General features: G+C 38.4%; 2 protein-coding genes and 1 non-coding gene across 4 annotated transcripts in view; 2 read left to right on the top strand and 1 right to left on the bottom strand.

Moving 5' to 3' along the window:
* RAD9B (RAD9 checkpoint clamp component B) overlaps window positions 1-15,606 on the bottom strand; it is a 30,427-nt gene extending 14,821 nt beyond the window's left edge. The window contains exons 1-5 of the mRNA XM_036823374.1: window positions 15,472-15,606; window positions 12,917-12,987; window positions 11,924-12,073; window positions 11,595-11,709; window positions 1,245-1,344 (exon numbers count right to left, since the gene is read on the bottom strand). Of these exons, the coding sequence (XP_036679269.1) occupies window positions 1,245-1,344; window positions 11,595-11,709; window positions 11,924-12,073; window positions 12,917-12,987; window positions 15,472-15,508 (473 nt within the window). The 5' untranslated portion in view covers window positions 15,509-15,606. The remainder of the gene's footprint in view (window positions 1-1,244; window positions 1,345-11,594; window positions 11,710-11,923; window positions 12,074-12,916; window positions 12,988-15,471) is intronic.
* On the top strand, window positions 13,201-13,273 carry TRNAG-CCC. The gene has a single exon. It is a non-coding gene; the product is annotated as a tRNA-Gly (tRNA).
* A 70-nt stretch (window positions 15,607-15,676) lies between the features above and the next one.
* Window positions 15,677-23,055, top strand: VPS29 (VPS29 retromer complex component). 2 transcript variants are annotated; one of them, XM_036823629.1, is made up of 5 exons: window positions 15,677-15,804; window positions 17,836-17,847; window positions 20,100-20,291; window positions 22,060-22,295; window positions 22,548-23,052. In XM_036823629.1, the coding sequence occupies exons 1-5, from the start codon at window positions 15,802-15,804 to the stop codon at window positions 22,663-22,665; spliced, it is 561 nt and encodes a 186-aa protein (XP_036679524.1). In that variant the 5' UTR covers window positions 15,677-15,801; the 3' UTR covers window positions 22,666-23,052. The 2 variants fall into 2 exon arrangements, with proteins under 2 accessions (XP_036679524.1, XP_036679525.1); XM_036823630.1 differs by lacking the exon at window positions 17,836-17,847 and having other exon boundaries at window positions 15,721-15,804; window positions 22,548-23,055.
* Window positions 23,056-23,888: the final 833 nt, after the last annotated feature.

Raw genomic sequence — 23,888 nt, 5'->3', positions numbered from 1 at the left:
CACAGCCATGTCAGTGAGCTTGGGAGTGAATTTCTCCAAGTTCAGCCTTCAGATGAGACCACAGCCCTGGCTGACGGCTTGACTTCAACCTCATGAGAAACCTTGAGCCAAAAGCACCCAGCTAAGCCACACTTATTATTTTGAAGTAATAAACAACTGGGTTTTTTTAAAGCTTTAAGTTATGGGGAAATTTGCTTCACAGAAATAGGTAACTAATACACTATCTTATGCACTACTAGCAGCAGTGTTTGTGATGGCAAAAAGTCAGAAACAACCAACTTTTTCACTAATAGGGTAATGGGTAACTAAATTATGGTTCACTCATACAATTAAAAATTATGCAATCATTAAAAAGAATAAAATTGATTTAACTAAACTGACATAGACACTAAAAAAGGAAGTTGCCAAACAATAAGGATAGTAGGACATTTTCTTTTAAAAAACTATGTATGTGTCTAGTAGGTGATATAAATTTGAGAGAGAAGGAGAAAAAGAGAGAAAGAAAGATATCCATAGCTATAGGGAAAAAGAAAGTTATAGAAAGACTGCCTATAAATAGAAGATGATATAGAAGGATATACACCACATTGTTAATAGATGTTAAACCCCTGCCAAGTGGGATATATGCGGCAAGTAGAGGAGAAAGACTTCCATTTTTCATCTCTGCACTCTTCTATAAATTTTAGATGTATTGCAAGGAGCATGTATTTCTTTTGTAATTTAAAAAACAATAAGGATAAAATATCTTTTGGCTTACAAAGTAATTAATGTTTAAGCTACAGCTTAACTGAAAAATTGAGTACCTTTCACTGACAAATATGTCCCACTCATTCTCTAGAAAAAACAAACAAACAAACAAACACTTAGGGATAAAATCAGTTCATGTAAAAAGTGTTAAAATTTCCTCATGCTGTGTGTGTTAAGACTCAGATAGAAGGCACCATATAAATGCAAAGTATTATTAGATAATATATTTTTCTCTTAATACCACTTGATGTAGAAAGCCACTGATGGGATACTTCTAGAACATTTTGGCCACTAAATTATTATTTCTACCATTAGGCAGTTATTATCTACTTTTATCTTTCTCAAGGTTTCCTCTTGATCCTGTAAGGTGATTTCTACAAGTCCAGTGTTAGCTTAAAAAAATGTTAACTGATTTAAAAGCTCTAGGCTATTAATTCTTCACTCTGTGACCATAATCTTTTCAGAAAAATAAAAATAAACAACAGAGAACTCATTACCTTGGCTGAATCACTAGTGTGTTAGAACACATATTCTTTTCAAAAATAACTTGCAAAGGCTGACTTTCTTGAAAACACACATTATGAATCCTTTTAATACCTTAAAAAAATAAAGCAACCAGTTAATAATTTTAAGTGCAAAATTAACAGATTTTTAAAAGTCTTTAAGCTTCAGAGCCAGATTAAAATAATAAAATTAAAGTAATATTTAATATCTGACAGGTGCACAAAGCTCACAAGAAGCACTATCCCTTAATGAATGTGTTTATCGCTCCCTAGTGGACACCATGTAACATGTCACACCCTCCAACCAATTAGGCAGTAGAGTTCCCACATTCTTTTGAAATACAGGTAATTTCTTAAATTGTGTGTAAAATAGTAATTGCCCAAAACAGATCATACATCTATGATTCTTTTTCAGTATTTTTCATCCAAACTGATATTTTTGGATGGGAACTTTAAAAGTAAAACCTGAGCATCCAGTCTGTGAATTCTTTCCCTCTGAGAGGAGAAGAGGACTGTGGAGCAATTATGGCTACGGCCCAATGTACCAGCAACTGCAGGATATGTTGTACATACATTACCTCTGATCCTCACACTATGCCTATGGGATAGGTACTTGATCTCAGAAGAGGAAACTATAGCTCTAGCTCTGTTAAATGACTTCAAGGCTATGCTGTTTTAACAAGTATAGCTAGAATTTGAATCTAAGTTTGTTTTATCTCTTTTTTTTTTCTGAATCTGAGTTTGAATATGGAGCCCGTGTAATAAAATCCAGGTGGGCTATAACTTTCGACAGCATAATAATGTTACAATGAGAATCAAAAGGATTCACCATAAACAACATTTCTCAACTTATTTTTTAACTGAATTAATAACAACAGCAATATTTATTATTTTCATAAATATTTACTGAGCACTTACTGTGTACAAGGCTGATCAGTTGTTCTTTTTTTTGTTTTGTTGTGGTTTTTTTTTTTTTTTGACCACGCAGTGAGGCGTGTGTGACCTTCCTGACCAGGGATCGAACCTGTGCCCCCTGCATTCCGAGCGCGGAGTCTTAACCACTGGACTGCCAAGGAAGTCCCTGACCACTTAGTTTTTTGGTTTTTGTTTTTTTAAATTAATTAATTAATTTTTTGGCTGTGTTGGGTCTTTGTTGCTGCGTGCAGTCTTTCTCTAGTTGCGGCGAGTAGGGGCTACTCTTCGTTGTGGTGCGCGGGCTCAGTAGTTGTGGCTCATGGACTTCGTTGCTCCGCGGCATGTGGGATCTTCCCGGACCAGGGCTCTAACCTGTGTCCCCTGCATTGGCAGGCGGATTCTTAACCACTGCGCCACCAAGGCATTCCTGATCAGTTAGTTTTTAATGGATTAAAAACCACAAATTTTAATCAGAAATTTAGTGGCCCAAAATAACAAACGTTTGTTATTTCTAACAATTCAGCTGAGTGGCTCCTCTGGTTTGGGTTGGCTTAGCTGTGGCTGGATCATTTTGAATGGCCTCACATTCATATCTGGGGCCTCACAGTTGGGACAACAGAGACAGCCGGGATGGCTGGGGCCTCTCACCACATGGTCTCCAATCTTCCAGGAGTCTGTGCTGGGCTGTGCTTATTCTCATGCTGATGGAAATGTTCTTAGTTTAACAGTGGAAGCTGACAGGCTTCTTGAGGCCTAGGCTTGGAACTCACACAACATCACTTCTAGTGCATTCTATTGATATCAAAGCAACTCCAAGGCCAGCTGAGATTCAAAGTAGGGAAACACACAGGGACGAATTTTGGAGCTGTGGACTAGCAAAGAACAACTCAGACAAAAATTTCTGACCTCACAGAGCTTACATTTTAGCGAAGGGAGGCAAACAATAAGAAAATCAAAAGTAGTACTTCCCTGGTGGTCCAGTTGTTAAGACTCCGTGCTTCCACTGCAGAGGGCACAGGTTTGCTCCCTGGTCGGGGAACTAAGATCCTGCATGCCGTGCGGTGTGGCCAAAAAAAGAAAAAGTAAAATAATTGGTCTGTCACATAGTGATAAGTAGCACAAGAAAAAAGGAAAGCTGAAAGGGGGCTGGGGAGTGCCGGTGGTGGTGGGCAGCAATTTCAAATAAGGAGGTCAAGGAAGACCTCATGGAAAAGATGCCATTTGAGCAAGACTGAAGGAGGTTTTTGAAAGAGCAAGCCATGTGCTATCTGGAGAAGGAGCTTGCTAGGCAGAGAGAACAGGGGCCCAGCCTGGGACTCCCGGATCATGTGGGGCCTTACTGGCCATTGTAAGATCTTCGGCTTTTACCTTGGGTAAAATGGTGAGCTTTTTGAGAATTTTAAGCACTGGAGTGACATAATCTGACCTATTTTAAAGGGATTACTGTGGCTGCTATTTTGGGAAGACACAAAGCTCAAAAGTTGGCATATTTTACCTATTTTAAAAAATATTTTCAAGTTACTTTTAGATGGATAGGTAATAGAAGGTAATAGATGTACATGGTATAAAATTCAAAAGATACCAAAGAATAGACAGTGAAAATAAGTCACCCTCCACCTCTGACTCCTGCCACCCCAGTACCCTCCTCAGAGGTAACTACGGTTACCAGTTTCTTAGGTATTCTTTAGAAATAGCCCATGCATATACAAGCACAATCATATCTCTATAACAAATACCTGACTTGGGTGAAAGTTCTATTGGCATTGCCGAGGATGTCCAAGCTGAGAAATGTCTTATTTCTTTGTTATCCCTGGTGCTTTCATTCCTGCTACTTGCCTCCTTCCCCTTTTTCCTTAACACACTAAACACTTTCAGTCTATACCTTTGACCACACTGCTCCCTCATCATAGAATGCCTTCCCATTTCTGACTATTAGAAATTTAGCCCAGGACCAGATGGCTTCACAGGCAAATTCTATCAAACATTTAGAGAAGAGCTAACACCTATCCTTCTCAAACTCTTCCAAAATATAGCAGAGGGAGGAACACTCCCAAACTCATTCTACGAGGCCACCATCACCCTGATACCAAAACCAGACAAAGGTGTCACAAGGAAAGAAAACTACAGGCCAATATCACTGATGAACATAGACGCAAAAATCCTCAACAAAATACTAGCAAACAGAATCCAACAGCACATTAAAAGGATCATACACCATGATCAAGTGGGGTTTATCCCAGGAATGCAAGGATTCTTCAATATATGCAAATAAATCAATGTGATACACCATATTAACAAATTGAAGGAGAAAAACCATATGATCATCTCAATAGATGCAGAAAAAGCTTTCGACAAAATTCAACACCCATTTATGATAAAAACCCTCCAGAAAGTAGGCATAGAAGGAACTTACCTCAACATAATAAAGGCCATATATGACAAACCCACAGCCAACATCGTTCTCAGTGGTGAAAAACGGAAACCATTTCCACTAAGATCAGGAACAAGACAAGGTTGCCCACTCTCACCACTATTATTCAACATAGTTTTGGAAGTTTTAGCCACAGCAATCAGAGAAGAAAAAGAAATAAAAGGAATCCAAATCAGAAAAGAAGAAGTAAAGCTGTCACTGTTTGCAGATGACATGATACTATAGAGAGAGAATCCTAAAGATGCTACCAGAAAACTACTAGAGCTAATCAATGAATTTGGTAAAGCAGCAGGATACAAAATTAATGCACAGAAATCTCTTGCATTCCTATACACTAATGATGAAAAACCTGAAAGAGAAATTAAGGAAACACTCCCATTTACCATTGCAACAAAAAGAATAAAATACCTAGGAATAAACCTACCTAAGGATACAAAAGACCTGTATGCAGAAAACTATAAGACACTGATGAGGGGGCTTCCCTGGTGGCGCAGTGGTTGAGAATCTGCCTGCCAATGCAGGGGACATGGGTTCGAGCCCTGGTCTGCGAAGATCCCACATGCCGCGGAGCAGCTGGGCCTGTGAGCCACAACTACTGAGCCTGCGTGTCTGGAGCTTGTGCTCCGCAACAAGAGAGGCTGCAACAGTGAGAGGCCCACGCACCATGATGAAGAGTGGCCCCCGCTCGCCGCAACTAGAGAAAGCCCTCACACAGAAACGAAGACCCAACACAGCCATAAATAAATAAATAAATAAATAAATAAATAAATAAATAAATAAAAGAAAAAAAAAAGACACTGATGAAAGAAATTACAGATGATACAAACAGATGGAGAGATATACCATGTTCTTGGATTGGAAGAATCAACATTGTGGAGATGACTATACTACCCAAAGCAATCTACAGATTCAATGCAATCCCTATCAAACTACCAATGGCATTTTTCACAGAACTAGAACAAAAAATTTCACAATTTGTATGGAAACACAAAAGACCCCGAATAGCCAAGCAATCTTAAGAAATAAAAACAGAGCTAGAGGAATCAGGCTCCTTGACTTCAGACTATACTACAAAGCTATAGTAATCAAGACAGTATGGCACTGGCACAAAAACAGAAATATAGATCAATGGAACAGGATAGAAAGCCCAGAGATAAACCCATGCACATATGGTCACCTTATTTTTGATTTGGAGGCAAACATATACAATAGAGAAAAGACAGCCTCTTCAATAAGTGGTGCTGGGAAAACTGGACAGCTACACTTAAAAGAATGAAATTAGAACGCTCCCTAACACCATATACAAAAATAAACTCAAAATGGATTAAAGACCTAAATGTAAGGCCAGACACTATAAAACTCTTAGAGGAAAACATAGGCAGAACACTCTATGACATAAATCACAGCAAGATCCTTTTTGACCCACCTCCTAGAGAAATGGAAATAAAAAAAAAATAAACAAATGGGACCTAATGAAACTTAAAAGCTTTTGCACAGCAAAGGAAACCATAAACAAGACGAAAAGACAACCCTCAGAATGGGAGAAAATATTTGCAAATGAAGAAAATATTTGCAAACGACAAAGGATTACTCTACAAAATTTACAAGCAGCTCATGCAGCTCAATATCAAAAAAACAAACAACCCAATCCAAAAATGGGCAGAAGACCTAAATAGACATTTCTCCAAAGAAGATATACAGATAGCCAACAAACATGTGAAAGAATGCTCAACATCACTAATCATTAGAGAAATGCAAATCAAAACTACAATGAGGTATCACCTCACACCGGTCAGAATGGCCATCATCAAAAAATCTACAAACAATAAATGCTGGAGAGGGTGTGGAGTAAAGGGAACCCTCTTGCACTGTTGGTGGGAATGTAAATAGATACAGCCACTATGGAGAACAGTATGGAGGTTCCTTAAAAAACTAAAACTAGAACAACCATATGACCCAGCAATCCCACTACTGGGCATAAACCCTGAGAAAACCATAATTCAAAAAGAATTATGTACCACAGTGTTCATTGCAGCACTATTTACAATAGCCAGGACATGGGACCAACCTAAATGTCCATCTACAGATGAATGGATAAAGAAGATGTGGCACATATATACAATGGCATATTACTCAGTCATAAAAAGAAACGAAATTGACTTATTTGTAGTGAGGTGGATGGACCTAGAGTCTGTCATACAGAGTGAAGTAAGTTAGAGAAAAACAAATACCATATGCTAACACATATATATAGAATCTAAAAAAAATGGTTATGAAGAACCTAGGGGCAGGGCAGGAATAAAGACGCAGATGTAGATAATGGACTTGAGGACACAGGGAGGGGGAAGGGTAAGCTGGGATGAAGTGAGAGAATGGCATGGACTTATATATACTACCAATTATAAAATAGATAGCTACTGGGAAGCAGCCGCATAGCACAGAGAGATCATCTCGGTGCTTTGTGACCACCTAGAGGGGTGGGATAGGGAGGGGGGAGGGAGACGCAAGAGGGAGGAGATATGGGGATATATGTATACGTACAGCTGATCCACTTTGTTATAAAGCAGAAACTAACACACAATTGTAAAGCAGTTATACTCCAATAAAGATGTTTAAAAAAAAAAAAAAGAAAAGAAATTTACCAACATGTGATGCTACCACCCAGATAGCCCTTCCTCTTCACCTTTCTCTCCTTTGAATCTCTTGCCCCAAGTACATCCCTTGTGCTCTTTTTAAAGCAACTTGGCTTGGTGTACTTCTTCATTGTGGTTTTTCTAGTCTTCCAGTTTAATAATAATTTTCCTTGATAGAATGCAAACAGGATAAAAATTTAGAAGTCCTGTTTCCTCTGTGTCATTTATTGATTTTATCTAGTGCTGCACAAAGTACTGGACTATAAGAGACAAGGAATTTTCACCAGAATTTCTTCCTTCATTGAGAAAGTCTCACTATTGAAACAAAAACAAAACAGCGGAACTAAAGAGAATGCCTAGTAATGTGGTTGACTTAAATTCTGACACAAGCTCCTTATCTTCTCACAGACCAGTAACAGACAATTTGAGGTTCAGCAGCCAGTCCATGGACCGCTTGAGGAGCACTGCCTTATACCATCAGCTGCCAGCCATGGCATATATGATGCTATGATAGAATTCTGCTTGCTGTTTCATAGCTCAATTTGCAACTTCCCTCAGTGGCTCCAGAGAACTCTTTCAAACTTAAAGAGGTACAGCTAAGGAACAAGCATTATTTTGGAGATGTTCCATTTGTGGGGTTTGGAATTTCAGAGGTTAATGATACTTATAAGTTGGCAAATGTTTCCCAATCCCTTTAAGTTCACTGTTATGCAAGTTTAAAGTCATTAGCGTATCTGTAGAATGCCCTTTTACAAAACCTTAAAACCGTGAAGTGGAAATTCTGCCCTCTTGAAACCATGTCATTAATATACCTGTATGAATCAGGGTTTTATTTTCACTCAATAGCCAGTGCACCCCTCGTATGGAAGCCCCTCTCTGTCGGAGATCTGTCTTCTTGAGCAGGACAGAACTTATTAGCAGGTGCTTTGGATCAGAGCATGTTCTTCAGGGACAATTCACTGACTCATTTTTAGCCACTCTGGGGCCAGTGCCAATGAAAATACAGAGAATTGATAGAATTATTATTAGGCAGGTAAATATTTCATATGAACCTTGGTTCTTGATGACATAAATCATCTTTTTTTTTTTCTATTAGCAGATGCTAAATAACCTAAGAAATCACCGTTCTGGAAACCATTTATGGTTCGATTGAGAGAAGTTAGTCTTTTTTAGCAGCTCATGCTTTTGCAATTGTTTTCTATCAATGAAGAGAGCCAAATTTACTTCACTGTCTTTAATTTCTTCCCCAGTTCCAAATATGTATTTCTGGCAGTTTATTGGATATCTCTGCCCAGGTGATTTTTCTCAACTAAATTTGAACAATGTTTCTCCACCAGATTATAAAAATAAAATTGCAAACATAATTTCCTGGGCTGGGTACATACAGTTTTGGAAAGTATAACTATTTACCCCATTTACTGGGTATCAGCATCTATCCCCTACTTCCCCCTTCCTTCCTGAGCCATCCTTCCCTGTTACGTAGCAGCCATGAGGTTTGGGTGGGACTGACTTCACTTCCAGTATCACTTGTGGGCCCTCATTGGTATAAATCAATTGATGTAATCTTATCCCCCTTGCAATTGAATTTGGTCCAGATATGGCAATAAGCCAAGGCAATTAGAGAGTGGAATTCCCCTGGCTCCCCAGGATTAATTTAGGTTGGTCCAATCAGAGCAAAGTCAAGCACTTTTGTTCAGTGCATGTATGAAGTATGGCTCTCACTCCCCCAGATGTGAAAGAGTAAGCATGTAGCCCCAGCTGCTGCTGCTGCTAGAAGTCACCTCATTATTAAAAGTTTATAAGAGGAGGGAGATGCCAAGGGGGAGGAGATATGGGGATATATGTATATGCATGGCTGATCCACTTTGTCATACAGCAAAACTAACACACCACTGTAAAGCAATTATACTCCAATAAAGATATTAAAAAAAAAGTTTATAAGAGAAGCTCGCCTTAGTATAACTCACATGGAGGCAAGCAGACCTGAGAGAATTTTAAAAAGAAGAAGGAGAAGCAGCTGCTGCAGCCCGGATCGAAACACGCCTATGACCTAATTTTGAACTTTTAGTTTACATGAGCCAATATTCCTCCTTATTGTTTAAGTCAGTTTGAGTTGGATTTTCTGGGTGGTTTTTTTTTCCCGTTATTTGTAACTTAGAGCAGGGGTCCCCATCCCCCACCCCCACCACCCGGGCCGCACAGCAGGAGGTGAGTGGCAGCTGAGCCCCATTGCTACCCATCGCTGGCATTACCACCTGAACCATCCCAATCCCCCCACCCCCGTCCGTGGAAAAATTGTCTTCCACGAAACCGGCCCCTGGTGCCAAAAAGGTTGGGGACCGCTGACTTATAGCATTCTAACTCATACAACATCCCTACAAAAGCTATTAAAAATCAACCAATCACAAATATGTATTGGACATTAATCAAGCCACTTGAGACATACTTAAGAAGCTGAAAAGTTGGTTTTTTAAAATCTAGCTGGGGACTTCCCTGGTGGTCCAGTAGTTAGGACTCCATGCTTTCACTGCCGAGGACCCAGGTTCAATCCCTGGTCGGGGAACTAAGATCCTGAAAGCCGCGCGGTGCAGCCAAAAAAAATTTTTTTTAATAAAAAATTAAAAAATAAAATCTAGCTGGAAATAAGGGATGAGGATAATTGTAATAACATCAGTCACTGACTATTCAGTACTGCCTCTGTGTCAGGTACCACACTAAGTGCTTTACACATGTGATCTCACTTCATCCTCACAACAACCCCAGAATCTGAGGGTAGGTAAGATTATCCCCATTCTAGAGAAAAGAAAATGAAGGTTCAGAGAGCTTATGTACTGTCACAAAGGTAATAAGAATTATAGAAGAATCCACATCCAAATCTGTGTGATGTCAGAGCTTGCAGTGCTTTTTTTGTGTGTGTGTGTGCTTTTTTTTTTAATTTTTACTGAAATACAGTTGATTTACAATGTGTTAGTTTCAGGTGTACAGCAAAGTGATTCAGTTATACATATATATATATATTATTCTTTTTTAGATTCTTTTCTGTTATAGCTTATTACAAGATATTGAGTATAGTTCCCTGTGCTACACAGTAGGTCCTTGTTGGTTATCTATTTTATATACAGTAGTGTGTATATTTTAATCCCAAACTCCTAATTTATCCCTCCCCCCACCCTTCCTGGGCTTTTAATCATGCTCTTTACATGATTCTGCTATGACATGAACTGAAGCTCAAAGAAGGAAAAAATAATGTTAAAAATTGATATTTTGCAGAGGAAAAATTAAGGAATATAATATGAGTAAGAGCTGAAATAAAAATATTAAGATAAATGTAAGACAAAATTAAGAAATATAAGATAAATCGTAACACTAATATAACCTTCCAGAAGACCATTCCACTATAAAAAGATTTGGACCAATACCACAAGTACAAGATTTTTTAAAACATACACTCCTAACTGGTAACTTCAAATAAAATAGCAGCAATCATTATAAATATTACTAGCGCTAACTCTTAGAAAATATGCCAGGTATTTCTTTAAACACTTTAGAACTATAACTTGCTATAACTCATTGAAGCTTCACAAAAACCCTAGGAGGCTGGTACTACCATTGTCCCCATTTTACATATAGGGAAACTGAGGCACAAAGATGTAAAATAATTCGTCCAATGTCTCAGCAAGGAAGAAGCAGAGCAGGATTCCACCCCAGCCCTTGTTGACCTCCAGAGTCCATGCACTTTATCACCATGCTATACATATTTAACCATGTAAAATCCTATATGACTACAACATTTGAATATCTACCATGCAAGGCTAGGAGGCAGGAAATCTCTTGGTGTAGCAGAGAGAATGAATGAAGGTTTTGGCTCCTACTATTGTGGGGCTGGACTCAAATCCAGGCTCTGTGACTTACTAGTTCTGTGCCCTTGGGCCAGTTACCATGCTTCTTTCAGCCCCAGATAAAATACTATTTACCTCCTGGAGCATTTTTAATACAGGTAGGCATTATTCTTTTCTGTTCGTTCCAAGGAACACTGTTACCAAGGCAGTCTTACAGAATATCATCAAGCAGCTAGTTAATTTTAGAATAATCAATTGTTAGAATTCAGATGGACATTTAAAAAATTGGTCTGTGTGCAGGCAAAGCTTGTGCCACTGACAAGCCAAAAAAGGAAATAATTAATACCAATCAACTCACAGTACTTCTACAGAGACAAGATAATATTTATAACCGCCCTACCGCAAAACTATACAAATTCTAAGCAGTAGTGCAATGGGAAGTCTTGATATGCGGTTTGAATATTCTAAACATGAAAAATATTAACAAAACACACACATACTTTAAACTGGATTTAATTATACCTACCATGTCTGCAGAAGAATTGAATAACTACTTTGCACTTATCAGATCTGGTAAATATTTTGCATTTCTCTACATTTCTTTCGAGGGAATTCAGACATCTAAAGATAGGCAGAATTGACTGTAACACAAACACATTATAGAAGAGCACATACTTAATATGGTTGCTTGATTAGTTTAAAAAAAACCTAACAAAAGAAGAGTAAGTATATTCGTAAATGAACAGACTGTCTTGCATGCCATTTAAACCAAGTATTAAGTACAGAATAGGTGTTATGCCCTATATAATGAATATTTCTACAATACAAGAGAAAACCATGCCCACTTACTCTTACCTTCATTCCCAATTTGCAATTTAAATTCGATATTGTGTCACTATCATTCGTTTTCACCGAGGTTGACCATTGATAATGTTGAAAAAACACAGGCGAGAAGAGGACACATCCATATGCTGACCGACAAGAATTCACAGATCTTAAAGCAAGCTAGAAAAATAAAATAATAGCTATACACGAAAAAATCAACTTTAATGATTAATTTAAAAAATTCTATTATGTTTAACATCGCACTGAAATGTGTCTGGGTAAGGCTATGGGATGTGAACTGCATGATATGGACTACATTATACACATAAGTTATAGTACTGATGTAATATGGACTGCATTATACAGTGTGCATTTAATTTGCATACGTACACACATCTAAACGGAATATATTATATATAGGTATTAAGTCTAAAATCCTGCATGCTGAAATTGTATTTTTCTCTTGTTTGTTTGTTTTTGGTAACAAGAACATATTTATAATTGTAAAAATGTAAATGCCCACAGGGGCCTTAACTTTAAAGCACAAAGTGGCAGAAGGCAATATAAAAGGGAGTAAAAAGATTGCAGCAAAATTTTCCCTCGCCTAAGGGGAGAAACTGTTAGTCAGCCAACTACTGCCACTTGGGAATGCAGGCCCCAAACTATCAGATCTTCTGAGTTTTCAACAGAATCAGGAAATTCAGATTTTTATGTGGACTCTCCCAATTACTAAGTGTTAGAAAATTATTTCATTTTTTAAAAAAAACATAGTGCAGGCCCCACAAAACATTTCTGCAAGCCATATCTAGCCTCTTGACCACCAGTTTGTTTCTTCTGGCTTAAATCAACTGTGTACGATTTTTAAGTTTACCACGCTCTAGATGTATTTAGATATGTAAAATAAAGATGAACAGTGAAAGGGCTGATTAGAATTTCTGGATTTCCTAGTTAACATTCAATCTGGACTGGGATTTATAAACATCTTCTTTTGTCCTTAATCTATTAGTTAAATTTCTTACTTACACCTTTTTCAGAAGGGTCTAGCCACAGCTCATCACTAATTCGTGAGAGTGCTTGGATCGCTTTCCCAAATACTATGGAGAAAAAGAAAGGTGCCTTTTACATTCTTTTTCTCAAACAATAAAATCATAGGACTACTTCAGCATTCACAGGACTCAAGATAAATTCATAAAGAACAGTGTTTTATAGACTAATGCTACAAATTGTTTTAAGAAATACAGTATAATACCCTTGGCAAAATGCCAGACACACAGTAAGTGCTCAATAAATTAACAGAATGAGGGATTTCCCTGGTAGTCTAGTGGTTAAGACTCTGCCCTCCCAATGCAGGGGGCCTGGGTTCAATCCCCAGTCAGGGAACTAGATCTCGGGAACTAGATCTAGATCCTGCGTGCTGCAACTAAGACCCAGCGCAGCCAAATATATAAATAAATATTAAAAATAAATAAATTCACAGAGTGAGTGTGTGAAATAATAAAATGCAACAAAATTCTTCCTTTCTATATGTTCACAGTGTTGCATGGAACTATTGTGGCAAGCCAGTTTCCATACTAATGCATTTTTAAACTTGGTTTAAATAAATGTATACCCCCCACCCCCCAAAAGTGTGAAAACAGAGCATATAGGAGATGGTTTGAAGGGTTTTAATAACTTCACAGGCGGCAAAGTCAAAACAAGTCATGAGAGAGAAATTAGAGGAATTCAAGATGTATCTCTGATGTTTGAGCACAGAACATGCCAGATCTTCCCAGAAAACACAGTTAGATGCCCTGTCAGAAAGAGAGGCCAGGGCTGGATGAAATATTGGTCTTATCTGGTAAGACACCATTAGTGTTCTTATAAATTATGAATAAGTAAAAAATATGGCAAACAGATATGGGCTACTATGCAATAAAAATGGATGGCCATATCAATCCATGGAAAAGTAGAAAAAAGGAAAAATAATTTCAGAACATAAAATCAGATTATTATGCTTAAGAATCAGAGTTGGCTGGCTTCCCTGGTGGCGCAGTGATTAAGAATCCGCCTGCCAATGCAGGAGACACGGGTTCGAGCCCTGATCCGGGGAGATTCCCACATGCCGCAGAGCAACTAAGCCCGTGAGCCACAACTACTAAGCCTGCGCTCTACAGCCCGTGAGCCACAACTACTGAGCCCACGTGCCACAACTACTGAAGCCCACGCGCCTAGAGCCCATGCTCCACAACAAGAGAAGCCACCGCAATGAGAAGCCCGCGCAACACAATGAATAGCCCCCACTCGCCGCAACTACAGAAAGCCTGCGCGCAGCAACGAAGACCCAACGCAGCCAAAAATAAATTAAAAAAAAAAAAAAAAAGAATCAGAGTTCGGGGAATTCCCTGGTGGTCTGGTGGTTAGGACGCCTTAATTCCACTGCCAAGGGCCCGGGTTCAATCCCTGGTGGGGTAACTAAGATCCTGCAAGCTGCACGGCACGGCCGGAAGTGGGGGTGCAGGCCTCAAACTGAGAAAGAGAGGATGACTAGGGGGAAAAAAAGAGGCGTTTGTCCCTTTTTACCACTTAACATTCACCACTTCTTCCTGGAGCTAGCTAATGAAGACCTTTCATTCATTCAATGAGTATTTATTGAGCACCTAGTATGTTCCAAGGACGGTACAAGCCAAGGCAATGGGGGTATAGCAATGAACAAGACGGGTTTACAGCTCCTCCCCTCACAGGGCTTAGAGTTATGGAGGAAAAACAAATTTAAACAATCATACAAATAATCACTTATTGAGAACTAAGGTACACACTGCAAGAGAGAACTTTCTAGAACTCTGAGAACAGTAACACTGGGGGGGCTTGTGCTTTCCTTTCCTGTTAATACTGTTGCATAGAGGTCGTCAACACAGGGGAAGCCGGCTGCAACACAAGATGCCTTTCAATAATCACTTTCAGGTTATGATCTGTACGACCATTACTTTTCTAAATAGAGACTTTCTGGAGTAACTTACATGTTTAAAGTACCATTTACAATAAACAATAGTTCTTGTACATTCCCATTCATTACTGAGCTCTTTACCTGCATTTTATTCCTACAACAAACCCTATAATGAAGATGCTGTTACTATTCTCATTTTACAGATGAGAAAACTGAGCCCTGAAGTGATTCCGTGGCTTGTCCCAGGTCATACATTAAAAATTCTAGAATTTGGAAAAAAATACAGGTTTATGCTTTTTTCTCATGGCACTAAAGTACTTTTACTGTCCAAGCATTGTTTTTCCCAACTTCCCACACAGTCCTTATCGTCCCGAGTTTCAAGCTGCCCTTCCAATATCTGTCCGGATAGTGCAACTTCATTTTATGGACACCTATGAATATAAATATTATGCATAAATAAAAGCAGATGGGCCGTCATTCGCCCCTCAGAAGCTAACAGGACCCTGGGTGGGTGGGTGCTGGCTGTGGCCAGGCCTTGTGTCCTCAGCCCCTAGGCAGAAAGGCAAAGGTCAAGAAAGTAGACGATGGTGTAAACTTCCCCATGAACCCTAGTCTTTCCCTTTTCTACACAGAAAGGCAAAAAAGGCCTCTGCACCTTTCACCTGACTGCCGCTCATCCCGCACTTCAACATGGCTGCGATCCCTAAAAAAGTCAGTCACTCGGCGCGCCTCAGCTCGAGGGCCCCAGGTGCCCGGATGTTGCCCGCGCTTTCGGAAACTTCGCGATCTTGGCCACCGCCCCACCACAATTTCCCAAAGAACAACTTCGCTTTACGGCGGGGAAGAGCCTACGCGGGCCTCCGTAGAGCTGTCTCTCTCCGACTTCTCTTTTCATTGGTTGTGAGCGAGGTGGGCGGGTCGTCGAGGCGTCTGAGGAAGAGAGGGCGGCGGCGGTTGCGGTGACGGAGCGGAGCCCAGTGACAGGATGGTGAGGGCGGCAGCTGCGGCGACCGAGGCCTGCCTCTCGGTTGGGGTGCTGCGTCGTTGGGAGCCGCTGGGAGTCTCTGGGCGAGGGCTTAAGCGATCCCGGAGGCCGTGGCGGGCGCGGCCGGGGCCCGGGCCTGGGGAAAGACAAGGGAGGAAAGAGAGCGGCCACCTCTGGGTGCGGCCAGCCCTGGCCTCGCAGCCCAGCCCCAGGAGCCAGAGGACGTCCGAGGGGGGAAAGGGTCCCTTTCAGCTGCTGCTTCTGTCACGAGCTCCTCACGCCCGAGCCGGGGAAGGCCTTTGGGTCTGTGCCTCGAGCGTCCCAGAGAAAGGAGCACGGGAACTCCGCTGTTTCCAGACGTTTCCTTGCTCCTTTCGCGCAAAAAGCACTTCCCGCTAGTAGGTAACCCACCGGTTACCACCCCCATGTGGCGAAAGCTGGCTTCTCGGAGGCAAAACGGGAAGAAGCAAGCACAATTCACTACCCATTTTAGTTTGCTCACTAGAGAAAGGGGATAAGAACTATCCCCTTCGCCCCTGAAATAACGTGCAGCTGCCATTGAAATGTGGCAGTGGGCCCTGAAAAGGACTGGATTTAGCTTTTAGGGTTGCTGGAACTACTTCCTCAGGCCGCTGCGACCCTTTAGAGCAGGATTCCTTAATGGTTTTCGAACTCCTTGAAATGGTTTGGAAATTTTACGTTTTGGAACGTTTTTCTGGTGAAAGGGCCATTGTTGGCAGCAAGTAGTAGTTTGGGAAGCTTTACGTCATTCGTCCATCAGATTGCCCCAGATCATCCCCTCACCCCCAGTAGGTCGGTACCCCAAGACCTGCCTACGTGTAAACTCGGGAACTGCTGCCAGAGAGGGCTAATAGCGGTACTCAGATTTTCAAAGAGCCCTTGACCTCCTACAGAGTGAAGAACGGTTTTAAAAGGATTTCTGATGATCTTGGTATATGTGTTGCTGAAAAGAGACTTCTCTCTCTGATGAACATCCATTGCATTTTTAAGATGATCGTGATTCTGTGACCAGCAGCCTTTAAGGTGCCTTATAGATGTGACAGCCAAAGATTCATGGTCTCTGGTTCTTTAGCTTCTTTATGTATGTTAGAGACTTTAATCCCACTTTTGATTTTTGCTTCTAAACAGACTCCAGATTAGAGTAGTCCAGTTTACAGTAATTTTGAGACAGTTATCCCTGGGAGAAGATGAAATTCCCTGACATGATTTCTATATTAATGTTTCTGAAGTTTTTTTGAGAGGTGAACACTTTTTCAGGGTAGTTGTACTGAAGTATCACTTTTCGTGTGAAATAGAACTGGGCAAAATTTAGAGTTAGTCGATTCTTTTACAATTAAAAGCATTTTATTTGGCAAAAGAGACCAGAAATGTTCAATATACAGTAGTATCCAGAGTCTATGGGCAGCAAATTCAAGTGTGGGGAAAGTCCAGATTTAGCTGGAGGAAGGTGTCTGTTTTTATCATCCAGTACATCCAATACTTGATAATGTATTCATAGTGCTGTGTTAGATCTTCTGTACAAAATGACCTAGCTGCAGCATAATTTTCCAACTACTAGAATTTTAAACATAGGAGGATTAAAATCAATATACTTGAAGAATAATTAGTCCTAAAGGATCCAGAAAATGTTAGCTTTCATTTAAGCTATTGCTGATGAATTTTCCAAATTGTTTTATAAAATTCTAAACAGAACAGGGAACAAAACGGATGGGAGTCAAAGTGGCAAATGAGATTAGGAAAAGTAGAAAAAATTTTAAGGGTGTGTGTGTGAGAGAGAGAGATATTTAATAGTACAGCAAATGGTTCTTTTGGTATTGTTTTGAGCAAAGCTGATTTTTAACATTTTCTTTCATAACACTCAGAAATCATTAACAGTTGTTTGCATATTCATTCGATGAGTTTTTTGTTCTTTTTTTGGTTTGTTTCTTTTCGTTGCTTTCTTTTAACATTGGTCATGTTTCACCCTTTTTTTTTCATTCCCCTGTCTGCAATCAACTTCTTCATTCCACTAAGGCTGGGCACAGAGTAAGTTTCTTCTCTTAGCTCCTACTAACAATGGTGGTTGGGTGCTGTTACTGGGATTTCACCCTTTTATGTCTATCAAATAGGAAGTAACCAAATTCCTATGCTTTGATTAGGTTGGTTCTTTATTTGAATTTAACAAGACTGCCATTTCCAGGATCTTTTGCTGTCTTAAAAGACTCTGTAATCCGTGTCTAACCTGAACTGTCCAAAGTGTGGAATTTGGGCAAAGACACTGCTCAAAGTATGGTATTTGTTATGTGACACTATTCCCCCTATAACTTAAAAAGCTGCAGGAAATCAAAGTCCTAGTAAGGATCCTTACTAATTTGAAATAGTTTCTGTGTGGCCATTCATAGTTATATCTTTAGACTGCTAATAGTCTAGGTACACTTGGGCATAATCCACAGTACATTATAGAATTTAGGTCATAGATCATTATAAAGTATCATGTCTTACTAATGTTCGTTCTACCACATTCAGATTGAACAGCTCATTCATTATTAGGCCCAAACATTTTCAACCTGTATTAGACATATACCCTTAATTTATGAGTTTGAGGTTCTTTTTTTTTTAATATAGAAATCTATTTTTTTACCTTTTTCTCGAATGCCAGCTTCCCACATTAACTATGTACTTCAATCCATATCTGAAGGGATCCCCCTCTAAAGATGAAGATTGTTCTATCTCCAGGTACTTTTGTATTGATTATCACTGAGGGTGGAAACTATGTGGTGGTTTTTAGTTTTATGGATGTTTTGTCCACTAAGATCTGGATTGAAACAATTAATATGTCATTGAGCAAATACCAGCTGAAACTACTCTTTGTAAAGAAGCTTATTTAATAATTTCTTTTAAAGTGAGCTAGTTTTGTAACCTTGTGTTACCTCAGTTACTTTATGTCCCGATAACATTTTCTTTCCTTTGTAATCATTTTCATATTTGTTGCAAGATGAATCAAGCTTATTGTGGTAATAATTTTAATTTTACACGTTTTGGTTTTGATTAATTTCAACTTACAAAGTCTGTAGTGGCCAAACTTTGCTGTTTATCCTGTTTTAGATATTTAATGTTTTCTTTGGTAATATTAAAGAATAGTCATGCGTTCTTTGGAACCAGTTAAAGGGCATGTACATTTATGGATGGGATGTCTGTGTGGGAAAGCATCCTGTCATAGAATGAAGGTGCTTATGCTGTCTACAGCCATACCACCCTGAACGCGCCAGATCTCGTCTGAAGGTGCTTATACCAATCGACATGGTGAAATTGACTCTCTTGTCCTTTGGAGAGCGAATACTATTTTTAAATGATCTTTTTGACATTATTGTGTTAAATGGTGTATATATGTCAAATCTTGAAATTTTAAAATTAAAAATCTGCAGGATTGAGATTTTTTAATTCTTTTATATTTATATGCAGAATTTGTTTTTGTCATCTGAGATTGTTCCAACTCTAAACCACCACCTGCTGAATTCATCACTTATTTAGCTGATCTCTCTCTTTTTTTTAATGCTCTAATGCACATGAAAGATTGATTTGTTATTTTAAGTTTGGGAACTAAACTGAGGATACATAAGCAATTTAATCTAGACAAAAATATGACAGTTAGGATTTCTAATGATGAAGGAAAGAGAAGATAACAAAATTATAGTTCAAAAGCACATGTTTGCCCTATTGAAACTCTTTGCAACATAGGCTGTTTTTATTCCTCTGCAATGTATAGTTAATATTTTAAGTAACAAATATTGTAAATTTTGGTTACTGTTCCTCCAAATAGTTGTCAGTCTAGTAAATTACAGAATTAACTTTTTTTTCCTCTATCATTATAATTTTAACCATTCTTTTTATTAACATCCCTGGAATCAATATATGATGTTTTACATTAAAACTGCAGAAATATGAATTACCATATCAAATTCCGTAGGGTCCGGTAGTATATTTTTCATTTTTCAATTTTTTTGAGTGTAATTTATAGGTCTCTAAATGAATCGCTTCAGAAAGCTTGATTTTATTCTTGATAAATAGAGTGATTACCTGTATTGTGTGCACACCTATTTATGACCAAAATAAACTAAGATTGATTTAGAATCATATGTGTGTTTAAACACATGATAGGAACTGTGTGAATAACTTATGCTCTTTTGGGTTCTGGAATCTCTGATTAGTTTAATTTAAAAGAGGACTTATGGGAGGAGAATATCTTGTTTTGAAATCATGTTTAACATTACACCTTTTCTCACCTTGACACTTTAAAGTTGGTGTTGGTATTAGGAGACCTGCACATCCCACACCGGTGCAACAGTTTGCCAGCTAAATTCAAAAAACTGCTGGTGCCAGGAAAGATTCAGCACATTCTCTGCACTGGAAACCTTTGTACCAAAGAGAGTTATGACTATCTCAAGACTCTGGCTGGTGATGTTCATATTGTGAGAGGAGACTTCGATGAGGTGATGTACTTCCCTTTCCCTTCCCAAATATTTCCTTTCCTTTTTTTTTTCCTATTGTGTTGATTATATATTAATTAAATATTTCCTTTTCTTGATTTTTATATATATAAGGTTTATTTTTGAGACCAGAGTTTCTCAACTGTTCAGGTTTGTTTTGCTTTTTTTTTTTTTTAGTTTTCCAATGTAAAATTATTACACATACCCCTCCCTTACAGTTTGAAAATCACTGATTTTAGACTGCTTAATAAACATATTACATACTTGTTCTAACTAAATTGGTATGGTTTTCTCACTATTTTTTGTAGTACTCTCATTTAGTTTACAAAGTTTTTGTCAGGAACTTAACCCGCCACCACCTCTGCTACCCTGTTCCAAGCTACTTACCACTTTACTGTGTTCCAGCTTCCTGACTCTATCCTTGCTCCCTCCACAGTTTATTCTCCACGTAGCAACCAGAGTGATCCTTTTTAGGTGAAGTAAGATTACATCACTTCTCTGCTGAAAACCCTGCCATGGCTCCCTATCTCAAAGGTTAACTATAAACAGGCATGAGGGAGTTTTGAGGAGGGGATAGACTTTTCTATATCTTACTGTGGCAGTGCTTACACAACTGTATGCATTTGTCAAAACTCCTTGAGTTGTACACCAAAAAGGGTAATTTTCCTGTACGTAAATTTTACCTCCATAAACCTAACTTTAAAGAAAAAATAAGGAGTTCTGAGTTCCAACTTTGCCCATTAATTAATAATGAGATTTTAGGCAAATTACATCCTCTTTCTTAGTTCCCTACTATGTAAATATGATTGGAATAGATGATTTTTAAGACCCCTGACAGTGCTAACATTGTATGACCTAGCTTAATAAACCTGATTCTAGTATGAAAATTTTATTTTTTATTCCTGGGAATATAAGCTTTTTCATAAATTATTTAAATTCATTGGTGCTTTTTTTTTTTTTGGTGTTAAGTTTGAATAAACTAGAGGTGGCATGAAAGTGAAAAGTGGGGTGGGGGGATGAGAAGGGAAAGGGCAAACATCTTGTCAATAATTCGAGTATAGGTTTGCCATTTGTTAAAAATATATTAGGGGTTCTGTTTATGATATGCTAAAGATAGTTTCAGTAGCAAGAATTAAATTTTTTGCTTGACCCTGGAGCCATACTACCAGGGTTTGGATCTTGGCTCAACCACTTAATAACATGTGCTCCTAGGCAAGTTATTTTAACCTCTCTGTGCCTCAGTTTCCTCATCCATAAAATGGGGGTCATAATAGAACCTACCTCTTAGGATTGTTTGTAATTATTACATAGGTTGATATTTATAAACTTCTTAGAATAGTGCCTGGTTCATACTAAGTACTACATAAGTTTAACTATCATTATTATTTTAAGCCATCTGTGTAACTGTTAAAGCCTGGGATATAATTTGAACATATCCTAGCTTACAGGTCATATTCCTTGGATTCTTAGATAGAGGAAACACAAATTTGGGGGAATTATCCTCTACAGAAAGCCGAAAAGAACTCATATTCTATAAAAATAAACTCAACAAAGGGATTGCATGATAAGTTCCAGTTTACCTAAAGTAAATTATGTTTTGAGCACCGTTGCAGCCTTAGAGATTGAGAAGAAATCAAATATTTAACAAATATGTTGGTTGTGGAGCACTGTAGTAAAACACCCATATGAGATTGAATATTTAAGAAGGTTATTTTTTAAACCTCTATGTCTCTAAAATACTTGTTTTTCTTATGTCTATTTCATATTTTAGAATCTGAACTATCCAGAACAGAAAGTTGTAACTGTTGGGCAATTCAAAATTGGTTTGATCCATGGACATCAAGTTATTCCATGGGGAGATATGGCCAGCTTAGCCCTGTTGCAGAGGCAGTTTGATGTGGATATTCTTATTTCAGGACACACACATAAATTTGAAGCATTTGAGCATGAAAATAAATTCTACATTAATCCAGGTTCTGCCACTGGAGCATATAATGCCTTGGAAACGTGAGTAGTATGCAATTTGGGAATTTGGGGGTTTCATAAAGTTAATAATTGTACAAGTGACATTTCATAAAAGAGAAACGTGATTATTTAAATAATTATAGCCTTTTTGGCAATCTTCTATTGGTGATTATTCTTTTTAATATGTCTAACAACCAGATTTCTCCTTGAATCCAAATTGTCATGCTAAATTGAAATTTATAGTGCTACTGCTTTTTAGTACAAAACACTGACATTATTTATATTTTCTTCCAGAAACATTATTCCTTCATTTGTGTTGATGGATATCCAGGCTTCTACAGTTGTCACTTATGTGTATCAGCTAATTGGAGATGACGTGAAAGTAGAACGAATTGAATACAAAAAATCTTAAAGCGAGGTGTGTCCTGATGATGTTGGGCTTTTTTTTTTTTTTTTTCATTCCCCTGTTCAACTCAAGTAATTAAATGTTTAAGAGCCACAAAATTGTATCACTTTTATAATATTTTGCAGTAAAATGTAATCTCGTCTTCTGTTAATACAATGGTCTAAGCTTCTTGTAAACTATAAGATTATATTTAGTTTAAGTATATGATTTCTATGAAAAATCGTCCACCACACAGTAAATGGTCCCATGTTAAGAAAAATTTATCCTTGTAAATATCTTCATAGTTGATATGTGGAACTTTACTACCAAAGTAGTGCATGAGGAGAAAGAATCTAGATTTTCTTGTATACATTCTTCTCTTCTCCAGTAATAAACAGTTACCTTTCATTTATACTTTCTTGATAAACTGTGTTTTAATTTTTAAAAATTATGAAAATAAGAGGCCGAATGAAACTGCAGACAAATGTTACAGTGGTAAGGTAGATGAGATGACCTTTCAGAGCTCTTTCTTTTGTTTTTTTTTTAAATTTTTATTTATTTATTTATTTATGGCTGTGTTGGGTCTTCGTTTCTGTGCGAGGGCTTTCTCTAGTTGTGGCAAGCGGGGGCCACTCCTCATCGCGGTGTGCGGGCCTCTCACTGTTGCGGCCTCTCTTGTTGCGGAGCACAGGCTCCAGACGCACAGGCTCAGTAATTGTGGCTCACAGACCTAGTTGCTCCGCGGCATGTGGGATCTTCCCAGAGCAGGTCTCGAACCCGTGTCCCCTGCGTTAGCAGGCAGATTCTCAACCACTGCGCCACCAGGGAAGCCCCAGAGCTCTTTCTTACAACGTTCTAGGTCATAATGTTGGACTCAGATTTTATTAACTAAATAGAATACCATATTGACATAGTAAATCATCAATGATTCTTCAGACTGTTGCTTTTAAGTGCCCTATTCTTTACGTTTTAACAACAAAAAAAATTTTTTGAACACTACTGTTTAATTTGAAAAGATACATGCACTCCAGTGTTCATAGCAACATTATTTACAATTGCCAAGATATGAAAACAACCTAAGGGTCCATCAACAGAAGAGTGGATAAAGAAGATGTGGTGTGTGTGTGTGTGTATATACACACATACATACATACGTACATACACAGTGTAATATTACTCAGCCAGAAAAAAGTGAAATTTTGCCATTTGCAACAATATGGATGGACTTGGAGGGTATTATGCTAAGTGAA

This window comes from Balaenoptera musculus, chromosome 14 (assembly GCF_009873245.2).
Source record: "Balaenoptera musculus isolate JJ_BM4_2016_0621 chromosome 14, mBalMus1.pri.v3, whole genome shotgun sequence".
Classification (NCBI taxonomy): domain Eukaryota; kingdom Metazoa; phylum Chordata; class Mammalia; order Artiodactyla; family Balaenopteridae; genus Balaenoptera; species Balaenoptera musculus.
Note: the sequence above shows the minus strand (reverse complement) of the source record. Positions and strands in the feature narration are given on the sequence as shown.